The sequence below is a fragment of the Mauremys reevesii genome, linkage group 5 (assembly GCF_016161935.1).
Source record: "Mauremys reevesii isolate NIE-2019 linkage group 5, ASM1616193v1, whole genome shotgun sequence".
NCBI classification, from domain to species: Eukaryota; Metazoa; Chordata; order Testudines; family Geoemydidae; genus Mauremys; species Mauremys reevesii.
In genome coordinates, this window is record NC_052627.1 from 23,131,864 (window position 1) to 23,146,553 (window position 14,690).

Sequence of the window (14,690 nt, forward strand, 5' to 3'; positions counted from 1 at the left end):
ATTAACATATTTGAAGACATTCACCTCATTACTGTAATGGAAGAGTCCAGCTTTTGCCTGGAGGAAAGAGGAACTTTGCAGAGTAGCCAGAAGGCTAACAAATCAGTGCACGTCTTCAGTACGCTTTCCCCACATAGATAGGTTAGGCTCACACTTACATGCAGAGCAGCGTTCTGTAGCTATGCATTTTAGAAGCTTACCATAAAAATCTTGTTCAGACATGTCCATCAGTGCCATTTTCAAATGATCTTATCCCATTCAAATCAAAACCACTTTTCAATTAAACTTTCAAAGACATTTCTCCTCAACTTTCTAGCCTCAGCTATTTCTACTGTTAAAGATTTTTTTTAAAAAAGTTTCACTTTCCCTCTTAATAAAAAATAAAATTCTGAATTTTCTCATTTTCATCTGCATGTTTTTTGCTTAAGCTTTTTTTGTGTGGTGTATGTCAGAAGAATCTCCTTTGGATAGAGTTTAGTCCTCTATCCCCCATGTGGAGTGTCTTGTAGGATCTGGGCGTAAGCCTGAAAAAAAATCTTTCTGAATGTTGAAAATTGTAGAAAGTTAGGAACAACTTGAAAACAGGAGGTTAGAATGGAAGCTACCATATAACCTCAATGCTAGTGGTCATCCTTCATTATACTGATTAAGTAGCAACCAATGTGAATAAGATTTCATTACATCAAGTTACATCCATACTAATTTCAAGCTGTTAAAGAATATTTTTAATGTAGTGAGTACTACTTTAATAACTAGCTAGCTAATGTTTCAATTTTGGAGGGTACATGCATTTTGAAAACCAACCCAAGGAAGGTGTGTGTCTGTGTGTGGGGGTGGGGGGGGGAGCAGGAGAAGGGGGAGGTGTTGTTCAATGAAAACTTAACTCTTTAGATCAACTTCCAAGGCATCATTGGTGGTATTTTCAAGACATGATCATTTCCCTTCCTTACTCAGTCCTACTAAATGGCCATTGTGGTCCGCAGTTGGGAGTTGAGGATGCTCAGGGCCGTTAATTGGAGTGGCCACAAATGTGTGATCATGGCAGACATGTAAACAAATATTACTCATCACTGATGAAACCACCCACCAGAAAGATTATTTTTCCTAGATTTCTGGTAGATGTATATGTGGCGGGGGAGAACTAGGTCTTGTAAACTTGATATTTTTTCCTGAGATGAGACAAGCTGGCTGCTTTTTCTGCCCGTGACCCTTTTCCTCCTTCCATGTTCTAATGGCAAACCTACATGATATTTGGGGTCCATTGAAATAAATTACACATGGCACTTTCTGTGGGGTATCTTTCCATCCATGCTGGTTGGGGAGTCTCTTAACTGGAAGAATACTGCAGAAAAGTTATTAAGCATGTCGTAAATAGGGTGGTTGTGCAACAACCTATCATGACGAGGAGTCACTGGGGCTACCATTAGGTTCAAACTTTATCTGTACAAGTCGGGAAATGACTAGTGTAAGTTTTTAAGAATGGAAGGCTATTTGCAGGCAGGAATATGTTAGAGATTAACACCAAACTTTTAATGGCAAATATTGGTTTTAACCATGCACAGGTCACCAACCTTATTTATAAACACACTTTTATTTTTCAAGTACTGCTGGAGTATAATGACAGAGCCTTTAAGAAAAGAAGGCTGGGTCTATCATTTGTATATTGGTACAGCACCTGGTACAATGGGGTCCAGGTCTGACTGGTTTCAGTTGCTATCACAGTATGAATGTTAATAACAGTGTTGAACTGCATTTAAGATGCAGCCTTAATCTTAAACCTATTTTATTAATTGGACATTAAATATAAGAAACAAATCCCTGTGTTCTCTTTGGCCTACTTTGATGGAGCTGAGAATTTCCTTCAGCATTTGTTATCCCAGACTGTGTTCTGCCTTCTGTAATTAGTACTCTTGATGCTAATTCTGAGAGTGAGAAATGACAGCAGCAGCACAAGTAATGAAAGTGAGCAATCCTTGGCAGTGCTACTGAAAGGGAGGGTAGGACTCCGCTAATAGTTCTCCCATTCATCCTCTAGCTCTTTTTCTGCAAATCTGTTTCTGTGGGAGCTGTAGCCTGGATACTGGCTATATTTAACAATCTTTGCAAGTGCTAAAGCATGTGATTCTTTGGTAGCCAGTGGCATTTTTATGTAGATCTGTATCCGGAGATTTACTTTCCATCTGGCCAATAACCAAGCTGATATTTTATAACAGAATTATTTTGAACAGTCAATACAGGAGTAATCACGAGTGCTGGATAACATAGCTCAGATAGCTTTGTGACTGATTGCTTTGTGGACCTAGTTAAAGAATGTGCCCTTGTTCTAATGTATTTAATAGAGATAATCACAAATCAGTATTATACTAAGAGTACAGTCCATTCCTGATGACACAGAACACGTTTACAGTTTAATTAAAAGTATCCAGTCTATGTTTTAAGCATTTGGTTGCACATTCTTGAATGAGATCATTTTAAATGGAACAATTCTTTCTCCTCCAAAAAGCACAGTCATCAACAGTCACAGTGGTGGTCCTGCACCTCAAGGGTAAACTTGTATGTAGTCATAGCCTGAGTTCGGTTGTGAACTGATTGGGGCAGGGCCCCCGTCTTATAATAAGTCTGAAGAGTTCTGTGACTCTAATCAATATATCTAAACCTCCTTACCATAGTATCTGAGCATATACAAATAAGTACACCTCTACCCCGATAGTACGCTGTCCTCGGGAGCTAAACAATCTTACCACGTTATAGGTGAAACCGTGTTATATTGAACTTGCATTGATCCACTGGAGTGCGCAGCCTCGCCCCCCGGGAGCACTGCTTTACCGCGTTATATCCAAATTGGTGTTATATCGGGTTGCGTTATATTGGGGTGGAGGTGTATATACAAAGAATTTCTCCTCAGAACACCCGTGTGATGCAGGTGTTAGGACTCCTGTTCGCATGCGCTCTCTCTCTCTTCTCTCCCCCCCCCCCCACCTCCACGGGCACTCCTAAGTGTCATGCCTCAACCTACACTTCTCCCAGAGTAGTATCCTGTGGTTCACCCCACTTTATACTGGATCACTGTTCTACAACACCCCCCATTTCACAACCCTATTTATTCCAGCTGGCCCAGATGGTTTTCGGTCCATCTGTGGAATCCTCTCTGGGAACTTGTGAGGAGTATGAAATTAAGTGACTCATGACTGCTTTATCAAAGACAAGTATGATTTAGTTCATAGAAACTTAACAAGCAGAGAGAAACAGGATTAAAACAATATGTGCCAATATGTATCTTCCCTTGCCTAACTTTTAACCTTCTTTGCAAATTTAGATAGGCTAGCTTATTCCAAACCTCCTTCTGATTCAGAGGACCACCTTGCATCTCTCCAGACCCCTTCACCTCCCGCCTCATGTCTCTCTCCCATTGAGTCTTACTTTCTGTTCCTGTTTGGGAATCTGTTTGTATTTTGCTTTCATGGGTAAGGCTTCCACCAAGAATGAGTAACTGAACCTGTATTTGCTGATTCATAGTGCAAAATCGTAACCATATGATCCGCCCCACACCCTTCTGTCCCAGATTTTGTGTGAATATGCTATTAATCTCTTTTCAGTTAGTTTGGCTTCCTTAATTTGATGAAGCTCTTCAACTTACTGGATTGTTACGGTGGGACTTTCTTGTGAAAGGCAGAGAAAAATCAAAATTGGATACAGTGCACTAAAGCAGTCCTGCAGATCTTTATGGCATGATGCCTACTCTTTTCTGTATAGGTTTTGATACTGTGCTTATCACTGTAGTATCTCAAAGGGACTCCTAAGTGCCTAAATCACAGTTGAAAACAACTTTATGCTCCTAAGTCATTTAGTTCTTGCAATGCTGAGAAGAACAATGTCTAAATATCTTCAGAAATCTGGGCCTGGATGCCTTACTGGAAGATGCTTCAGTCAGTCACAAATTATTAGGTTCAGGTTAAATGAACAGAGCACGTCACCTTGAGCTATCCAGTTACTGTGATAAATGCCCAGAAACCCCCTTGCTTCAACAGCACCCTAGTCTTGCTGCACATGCCCTGACCTGGGGTTACAAATATTAACCTTAACTTTTTTTCAGTATTGCATCCTCAAAGGGATAGGATGTGCCATGCATCCTGAAGTCAGGGTCAGGCTGAGAAGGATTAGAGCCATAGTATGAGCTCCAGGTGTGTGTTCTCTCCCCCTCACCCCCCAAAAGAGCAAGATGACTTTGCAAAATGCCGGGGGGGGGGGGGGGATTTCTGACTTGTTTTTGCGGGGGTGGGGGGGTTAACATACATTTGGAATAACACTCCCAGCACTCCTATGAGGTGTAGCAAATTTTGAGGTAATCTGAGTCAGCGTGTTGATTTTAGAGCACTTGAAATAGTCCACCTTTTAATGGAGATCACCATTGTACTACAATAATTTCATGAGCCTGATCACTCCTAGAAGGCCAGTTCTTGTTTCCTTCTTCAGAGCCTTCCTAAAAGAAAGTGGAAAACAAACGATTAAAAAATTAAGGGAAAAGTCTACTCATCCAGATCCAGCAGCCCTTCCTGAAGGCAGAGGAGCTATCAGACACTGCATGTTACGATAAGCAAAAACGGTAGGCTTCTTCCTGCTGAGAACGGCATAAATTCTGTAGAATTACAATCCCCTGAAAACCTGTCGTCATAAAGCCAAAGACTAAATATTTTCCCTCAGGCTCCCCGGAAGGACCTGGCCGTTCGAACGGCTGTGTCTTAAGTTTTCTAAGAATGTATTTTTATTAGGTTTATGGCTGATTCCTCCTGATTTTGCCTTGAATCTCTTCAGGCTAGTGACTGATGTGCAGAGTAGAGTAAATCTGTTACAGGCACATTATCATCCAAAAACAAAAGCAAAAAATTCTGGGACATCCCACTGCCCCATCAGTTATTTAGGATTATTATAAAGGACATGAGGTGAAATATTGGCCCCATTTAAATCAATAACCAAAATCCCATTGACTTGATTTGATTCACGGATGTCTCCCAATGGTGTAGAATTGCTCTAAAGAGGTAACTGTGTATATTACACTAAGAATTGGGCAAGTGTCCAACTAACACCAGGATGTTTTAACCCCCAAAGGATGAAGTTCTTGAATGTAGCTCTGCCCAGAAAGACACTGATCTTTTCCTGGACTACGTCATTAGCAAGATCAGAGCTGTTCTTTTGACCACCAGGCAAATAATGGATGACTGGAAAGCTTGTTCAGTGATGTTTATTTATTTTATGTCATATTTGCTCTGAATAGCAGCACATCGAAGAGGGAATCTCAAGGGCTTATTCACAAGATATGATAGTGTCAGAACATCTGTATTTGATACAAAAGCCATTCACCCGACGAAATGTCATCGCAAAATGTCATGAGATGACTCAGTATGAGTCCTTTCTTCGGTATCTATTTTTCTGTAAAAGATAAGGCCCTATAAGGCTTAACTGAAAGTTCTATAGTTGTTGATTTTTTTTATATTATTAAATAAGCAAGTGAGATTGTTGCAAGTATTCTTGGGAAAGGTAGAGAGGCAACTCTACTAGCTGTTGCTATGATGTTTAGGCTATAGTCTGTATGTGATATTGTGTGGGGGTTTTAAAATGTAGTACAATAAACCAGTCAGTCTATAGGAACAATACAGGTGTTCCCCAATACAGTTATTCTTTGTGCATCTGATACAAAGCCCACTGAAGTCAGTGGGAGTCTTTTTTTTTTTTTTTTCATTTACCGGTACTTCAGCAACCAATAGATCAGTCCTATTAGCTAAACTGGTGGGGTTTCTCTGTTAATTTAGTGCACAGGTAATCTATACTAAGCCTATAAAAATAGCTGTTGAATCCAGTTCCATGTGGGCTGGTTAATGAATTCTGGATTTCTACAAATGCAGGCAAACTCTCACAGATTTAGTATGGATTATTTTTGAGATTCATGTGTAGATCATTCAGTTCTCAACTCAATTTTAAAAATAACATTTGTTAACCAATATTCAAACACAAAGGAAAGAGCATCCCTACCCTGCAGCACTTACATGATAACTAATACTACAAGAATGATAGACATCATTTTTACAGTATATAGTAAGTAATAGTTACTATTTACTATTATTGAATTCAAATGTGTATTGTAGGAAAATGGTTACTTGGTGGTGGTGTTTTGTTTATACAGATATGATTATGGTGTGTGTTTTATGAATTGTATTAAAAATAGTGTGAAATTTAGCAAGAAGTAACACTTTGGCTAAAGCAGTAAGTAATGGGATTAATAACCTTTATACTTTGAGTTATTCATACAATTGTTGTCCTGCTCATTTCAGTACTGAGCTACTTGTAAGGAGTTAGCCTTGATTCATATGTATCAGAGGGGTAGCCGTGTTAGTCTGGATCTGTAAAAGCAACAAAGAATCCTGTGGCACCTTATAGACTAACAGACGTTTTGCAGCATGAGCTTTCGTGGGTGAATACCCACTTCTTCGGATGATTCATATGGACGTGAGGAGAAAATCCTCGCCAAAGTTTACATGTTACAACTTTGGGAAAGCATAGCCTAAAACTTTAATTTAGGTTAATAAATACTGATATACATTTAAAAAAAATAACCACAGCAGGCTTGTGACAATCAAGATGCAGTTTATATATAATCGTAGAGCAAGCCACATAGTACCGACTGTGTCTCAGTTGTAAGAAGAAACTGATCTGAGAAGAATTGTAGGAATCAGCACATCTTTTTATACAAGTGGACCAATGCTTCTACCTTTTGATGATTTCTTATAATTTTAGGTGTAGTTATCACTTTAGGCTTGTTGAAATTGGTCAGTGCTACTAAATTAGTTCTTTTCACTGTCTTTTCTGTGGTTGCAAATCAACATTTCTAAACCTTGCAAACTTGGTGGGCCAGACTTATCTCTTTTCCAGACACTTTCAGATGTTCTCATGCTGCTCCATCCCTCTTTCTCCACTTCACTTGTTAGGGTTTTTCTGATTTACTGCTGAACTGCACTAGCACAGTGCCAAGTGTTTTAACACAATATAGTATTTAGTGTGTCAGTTTTTGCAAGCTGACAAAGGAATTTTGGCAGGTAAATATTTGTGCAAATGCATGAACATTGTCATTAGGTTGGGAGAACTCTTTTTCTGGGAATGCTGTCTGTTTCCTATAGCTTTCTTAAATACCTTAAAATAGGTATTTTCTTAGCTTTTTTCCCATGACAACATTGTTAAGATATTTGTCTTATTCTATAGTTGGATTGGCAATTGTGGGCTTTGGTTGGTACAATGTTCAGCTGTATCTTCATCAATTTTGTTTATAACTTGTAAATCCTAGAGGGTATTAACACACACAGACTTATATTCTATTATGGTAATTTTAATATGGTATTTATGATCAGTTTCAATATATAACATTTATAATCCTTTACAATGTTCATCTTATGTGTATTTTGCATCTTTCTCCATCCCCTTTTGGCACTACAGGCCCCAAATGGGTGGTTCCAGTACTGTTCATTTGTTTTTGTAATCATCATTGATGTCTGAGTATGAATGCCAATTTGTTAGCAAAATTGTAAGTCCTTGTCAAACATAACTTAAAAATAACAAAAATAGTATTGAGTTAAATCAATATTAAGGCAATTACACCTTTTAGGCAGCAAGAAGTACTTGGAGTAAATTACAATGACAGCTTCACAATATTTGTTAATTTTTCCAATTTTGTTTCGTGATTGATACTACAATTTTATATAAATGCTGTGCCCATACCATCCAGATGACTTCAGCATGTGAATTCTAGGGCGGGAAGTTGCTCATATTACATAATAACTTACTATGCGTATGAGCACTGCAAAATATTTAAGGACCTTGCAGGCATCCTCAGAACCCCTGTGACACAGTAACATTTTCCTCATTTTATGGAAGAGAACTTGAGGTACCAACAAGGTAACTAGTATTGCTCAACAACTTGTCAGAACTGTGAACTGAATCCAGATTTTCTGATGCCTTGTTCCTGTGGTTTTTCCTTCCAGTTCTGTTTGCACCTCCCACCCAAGTGTGGTGCAGAGAGAGAGTCTTGTGAACAACCCTTCTCTCAGTCACAGTTGTGTGGGATTGTGTAACTTGCCTGGGGTAATTGCCGAAAGAGAAGAGTGATACTAGGGAAATATTTATTGTACTTTCAATCACCTTTTAATTTAAATTTTGCAGCTGGGCGGGGGGAGGAGCAGCTAGTGTCATGTGGCCAGGGGCGGCTCCAGGTCCCAGCACCCCAAGAGCTTGGTTGGGGCAGCATGCTGCGGGGGGCGCTCTGCCGGTCGCCAGGAGGGCGGCAGGCAGGCAGCCTTCGGCGGTTTGCCTGCAGAGGGTCCGCTGGTCCCGCGGCTTCGGTGGAGCCGCGGGACCAGCGGACCGTCAGCAGGCACGCCTGCGGGAGGTCCACCGGAGCTGTGGGACCAGCGACCGGCAAAGCGCCCCCCCGCGGCATGCCGCCGTGCTTGGGGCGGCAAAATGTCTAGAGCCACCCCTGCATGTGGCTGCCAACTCTGCAGATCAGCAGCAAGTGTTGTGCAAGCCTGCCAGTGCTTTATGGATCACCATGAAAAATGACTTGAGAAAATGATTCTTTAGGTTTTACTTTCCCTATTATTTTATGGGGAAAATGTAGTATGTTAAATATTTACAGTTCTTCCACCTCCTCATTTTGGGACACTTCCTGTTCCCACAGGTGTGATCCTCCCATCTGTTCTGGAGAATCACCCCAGGAGTGTCTTTATGGATGGTAGTTCAAGAATCACTTGTTTAAATAGTATTGAGTATGTGATGTTAAAGTACAATATTGCATTTGCGTCATGCAATTGCTACAAAATTTCACTCATCCCTCTACCATAACTAGGTGTGGAGTACAATTGTCCATCCCTATCCGAATTCCCCACTTCTCTTCTCACCCGACCCCGCCGTGTGGCATGTCTAACTTCTAGATTAAGTCCTGCATAACAGGGGTGCAAGTATCTATCTGTTGTATGGAGTGCCTTGCACACCTTTGTGAATGGTACAAACAAACAATAACATTGCTCATAATATACTTCATGTACATATTTCCTTAAGAATGATAGAAAGGAGAAACGAGTTGCATGAATCTCTAGAAGTGTATGTCTAGCTGGAAAATGGGCTGAGTTAAGCTGGCTTGTGGTTATGGTGCAGTGGTTGGGTGCATCCGGTATCCCTTGACATGCATCCTGGGGGTCCCTATTTGACTATGAAGCAACTGCATCTCTTCAATTACTGCTGACAAAGTGAGAAAACGTAGGTAAACGGGATGTGATGAATTGGGGTGGTGACAGGCTGCAGAGATATGGGCCTTCAGTTCTTCAGACAGTAGGAGATTTGTCAGACAAAAGGTAAGAAAAGCATGTTGCCTGAAAATATGGCATTTAATTTAGTACCAGCATTGTGAGATATTGGCAGACAGTGACCTGACTTTTTGATTCATGCTTTTTGAATGGAAGGTCAGCAGCTAGTAAAGTGGTTACTGTGCCTAATTCAGTTGAAGTGTATGTATAACAGAATTGATTAGGTGATTTTATAGGGATGGTATTACCCCAGATCGTTGAAGTGAGGTGCTCTATATAACCAGAGCCATATGGCTGTGTTGTTTGCAGCCAGCATTCAATAGCAGAAGTTGCCCATTCCAAAATGGATCTGTTGGAATGAGTCAATTTCCTGCTTTACAATGAAAGGAGGATCTTTTTTTCCCCCTCACACTATTTGAAGACTAATTAAATGTATGAATATATTTGCATGGTATGACTTCATATTTTCATCCAGAAACTAAAAAGTTAATGAACTTTGGGTTAATCAAATACAGTAAGTTGGATTCCTGTTCATTAGAAGTGCTTTGAATCAGACAAATATATTATAACTAATGTTCTACTTTGTACCCAATTTTAATCTGTAGACACAGCTATTTAGAAAAACCTCTAAGCTGTCTCGATACTACATAAAAATATCCACGGCTGACAACAGAAGGCACCAAGGGGTGCAAGGGAAGCAATGTTGAGTGTCAAATATAGCCAAGGACAAACTGTATTCTGTGCCAGTTAAGCTGCATCCGTTGCTGACATCTGCTATCAGCAACTTTTTTTTTTATTATTTTAGTCAAAGCTTTCATGAAACAGTGGGTTGATTTCTAAACTGGTTAGACAACTCTTTTCATATGTAAGCCTTGGGATTTTTATTGTGTGCATAGGAAAAGTTTCAGCATTTTAAAAACTATGTTCAAGTGATACCTTGGTTCTTCAACACACAAGAATCAAAGGGGGGAAAAAAACCCTGATGTTTAGACTACTTTTGGCTAATGAAAATGTTTACAGTTCCCCCTTAAGTATTGTTGTTGTATATATTCCTGGTACCTGGAGATTATCTGCTGCTAAGGCAGTGTGGTTCCATTGTGCAGATTTGGTAGTTAAAATATTAGTCCTGCCAAAATGGAAAAGTCAATCCCCACCAAATGTTAATGCCGGGCTCAGTGACGTGGTTGACCTCACAGTTAACGAGAGACTGGCATTCCACAGAAAGGGAATGCCCAAAAACTCCAAGCAACTTGGTCTGACTTTTTAGAGGTCTATGATTAACATAGACCTTGAAGATTGATAGGTTGCTGCTTCTCCTCCCCTCTCTTTATCATAACTCTAGTTACTTTGTGTATTATGATGAATCTGATATTTTGTTACAGTTGCAGTTGAAAAAAAGAATAAAAATTATAAATAAATACACAGTAAAATTAGACTGATTAGTTGGGTTGTTTTAACATATAAGCTCTTAGTAGTAAAGGTAAGATTGAATGGTGTGTTACCAACATGTTTACAGGAACTGGGTAGCCATTGTCAAGTTAAATCAACAGAGATCATCTTCCTCCACACAGCACGAGTTCAATTTATCAGCCAGCTCCCTCCATCTGTTCTTTTTAGAAGTTGTCTTAAGCAACAAACAAACTCTAGTCACTGCACCATCTTGACTTCAGTTTGCAGCTGCCTTGTCAAACATGGAAAGAGAGGCTCTATTGCTAACTGTTTATCAGATGGCCCAGAAACAAAAAATCTGTTCTCATTAAATGTTTATATAAAGCAGGGTTCAGACTTAGTTTGATCTGACATGTGGCAGTCAGAAACAACACGGTCTCTATATGAGTGTATGGGTACCGAATGTCATCCAAGACACCCACGGCTAATGTAGAGAGAGTGAAGACCCCTCTTTTTTTTTTTTTTTTTTTTCATCTATTGAAATTTCAGTGCCATAGCACAGAACAACTCAGGACTGTCGAATGACTGTAGTATGTCAAGTCACAAAAAAAAATTGACATCTTGTGAGATTTACTATACTATGGCCAGTAGTACACTGTTGTTTGTAATTACTTTCCAGACCTCAAGAGCTGGTTTAACTATGTAGTAGGGTATGTAGTGTCAGATTTAAAAAAAAGTGATGTCATCTCTGCTCTGTGTTGGGTTAGTTACCACGTTAGTCAATGTGAGTTAAGGAGGCAGCTTTTTTATTTTGTGTAGGGAAGACAAGGCCTGGGGGGAGCCATATTCAAGGAGCCCATTTGTGCTCTGAGAACTGTCCTGATAATACATTGCAATCCAAAATGAGTGGCATCTCCTTCTGGTGACTCACGTGGGTAAAGCTTATGTTGTGGGTGGAGTTTAGAAGAATACCTCAACCACTTTTTGTCAATTCAGTCCCTGCCTCACAGCAACCCTCAGTTTGGGATATGTTATCTGCTTGTTTCTCAGGTGAGGAAACTGAGACACCATGATTTCCTCAGGGTCACACAGGAAGTATGGTGTGGAACCAGGAGTAGAGCTTAGATGTCCCAACTTAGTGTCTAAACAACAAGCGCATCTTTCCACTCTACTTAATGCAATAAACTGCAAAAGAACAGGAATTAGCAAAACAAGAAAAGAATTTCCTTCCAAAGCAACAGATACGTTAACTGAACACCTCATCCTTAATATCAACAAAAACATTTTTCATATTGTACAGCAGGGAAGCCCTGTGAATGATTACTCTGCTAAAATCATGCATTAGGCAAAATAACGTTACTATGTTATATGTGATCATCCGGTTTAGGCCCCAGTCCAGTGGTATGTTGCAGCTATATGAACCCCAGTTCCCCACTGAGCCCCTTGAAGTTGTTGGTAGGACTCTGCATGTACATGGGGATCTGTCTGTGGGCAAAGCATTGCAGGATCGGGGGGCCTTAATCTGTATTTCTATGGAGCTAGAGCATCACTGTGTTCCTCAGAATATTAGCATTGTGATGTGGAATAAAAATAGAAATAAACCTGCAGCTCTCTTTTGTCCAGTTTAATAGTAGTAATCATTTCTACCAAGCTTTGATAATCCAGAATTGTAGAGTGATTAAAAGTTGCTCAAATGAGGTATATTGAAAGTTCAACTGTAGTAAGTGACCTCCAGCAGGATTCATTTGCCCGTCAATTCTCATTCAATATGAATTTCACCCATTTAATACTGGTTAAGAACTTTTTGAAATCCTCAGATGGCAGATGCTGTATATCTGCAAAATATTAATATTGTCAGGGCTTGAGAATGTGCAAGTAATATGCAGTAAGTATGATAGTGTGTGCTGTATAACAAACTTTGAATGCTTATTGAGGACAAGAAGATTCATCCATAATTGTTTTTTTTTGTTCTCCCCTCCCCCACAGCTAGCAGTTTGATATAAAGTTTTATTTAATTTCTACTTTTTGGCAGGTCTGTATGTGTTCCATCAAATTTGTAAAATTAGGTCTGACTTGCACAAAAGAAATTGGAGGTGTCTTATCTTTTACAGCTGTGTCTTAATTAGTCTGTGTCATGAAGATTAACCTCACAAGGACTGACACCTTATATTATGGAAAACATGCTGGAACTAACTTGTTTTAGCTCTACTTTGTTTCATGCATATGATGCCACATGACTGGCTGACAGTTTCAGTGAGGTGAAGAAGTATTGCCATAAATGGCATTTTGCCCCAAATGAATAGTAAGGTTTGTAATAAGCCAGCTCTTCTAAGAACAGGGAATGGGGTAGAATATAATTTTGGTACTGGTCACAAATCTTAAAACTTGCCTTTTGGCAAAATATATACTATCTAAATTCTCAGTTGTTTTAATGGTTTAATAAAATCAGGAACAATATAGTATATAATGTACAGTTTCTTAATAAAAGAAAACTTGGGATAAAATATTTACATCTGAAACTCCTCTGTGCTTATCAATTTAATATATTATTTAAGTCTTAGATATCCTTTAAATATATTATTTTGAAAATCTCTTGTAAGTGCAGGGAGGGAAAATCTATTTTTTGAACTTTAATACAAAATCAGTTTCACTTTTTATATAATAATGAATGTTGGACTAAGGTAAGGGGTGTTTTCATGCTGTTGGGTTCATGCCATCTGAACTAAGAAGTGGTTTGGAAACCTGGTTTAGGCTGCAGAATGAATAGTGAGCTGAGAGAGGAAGGACTTGGCTAACGGTAATGGTGACTTCTGATTTTATCCAGTGGTCTGTGTAAAGCTGGTTTTGCTGGTTCAAAATTTTTCACTGGACTAAAATTCATCTTTGTGTCAAGGGACACGGCAAAGCCACCATAAGGCCTATTTTGAAGATTTAAGTGGGACTTAAGTGATGGATAAGCTTTGGCTGGTTCTCTGTCCAGAAGTGAATTTCATCTTAATGAGGAATGCTGGTATGGTAGAATTGGTTTGAAGAATAAAAAAAACATAAAACTAATAGGTGTTTCATCCTTTAGATGAAACTTCTAGAACAAAAATATATGTTCCTGCCCCAAAATACATCCTTGCAATGGCTTTTGAAGCTATCATAACAAAGTAATATGATGTGCCATGAGCTTTTATTTCTGTAGGAAAAGAGCTAGCACAACCAAGCTTAAAAAAGAAGAGAGAGCGTTCTAAATATGCCATAACTGTAGATAGGTAATAAAAACCTCTCATTTGTGACATGGGAACATAAACCCCCGCACACATTTTATTGAAAACAACAAAGAGAATAAATAACAGAACAGCAAGGAGAGTAGCTTAAGGTTTAAACATAAAGTTTGAAAGACTTAGACTTTGGGCCTATGGTTCCAAACCTTTGTGAGGTCAGTTTAACTCTTTTTATTTTCCCTGGGTTGGTAAACTGAATGCCATGCATTTGTCTCTCACACTTTTATTTTGGTGGAGACTTTAAAAGACAAGTACATGGGATGATGTAAGACTTAAAATTTGCTATTGAAAATATTTTACACTGTACACCTCTAGTGATTTGACTGTCAGTTTTTTGTGTTCAATTTGAGACACATGGGAAAAAAAGCCCAATTTTCAGAGGCCCCTTTAAGGGGTCTCATATGGCATCCTCTGGCTGTCCATTGGGGGCAGTAACACCTCAGTCTATGACAGCTGAATGACAAAGACCTGATGGATACTTACAAATGAAAACAATCCACTGTTTTGTTTTAAGTTTAAAAAGTCAATAAGTTTTCAATAAGTACTAAGCATTTTTAGTTTAGTATTTTTTGTTTTTTGTTTTTTATAATTGGTATGCTAATATGTACTATGACATGCTTTTAAAATATATTTCCATTACTTATGGTAAAACTAATCAATGTTATGCAATTTTAATGGCTAATAA

The 14,690-nt window shown here is 39.0% G+C and overlaps 1 protein-coding gene across 23 annotated transcripts in view; it reads left to right on the plus strand.

The window, feature by feature from the left end:
* CCSER1 (coiled-coil serine rich protein 1) overlaps window positions 1–14,690 on the plus strand; it is a 1,061,579-nt gene that overhangs the window by 553,911 nt on the left and 492,978 nt on the right. Inside the window, exon 8 of one of the 23 annotated variants that reach the window (XM_039539953.1) lies at window positions 11,787–12,510. The exons of the other annotated variants lie outside the window; for them this stretch is intronic. Within the exon in view, the coding sequence (XP_039395887.1) occupies window positions 11,787–11,861 (75 nt within the window). The 3' untranslated portion in view covers window positions 11,862–12,510. Of the gene's footprint in view, window positions 1–11,786; window positions 12,511–14,690 lie in introns of those variants that run through there. 23 annotated transcript variants of the gene reach the window in all.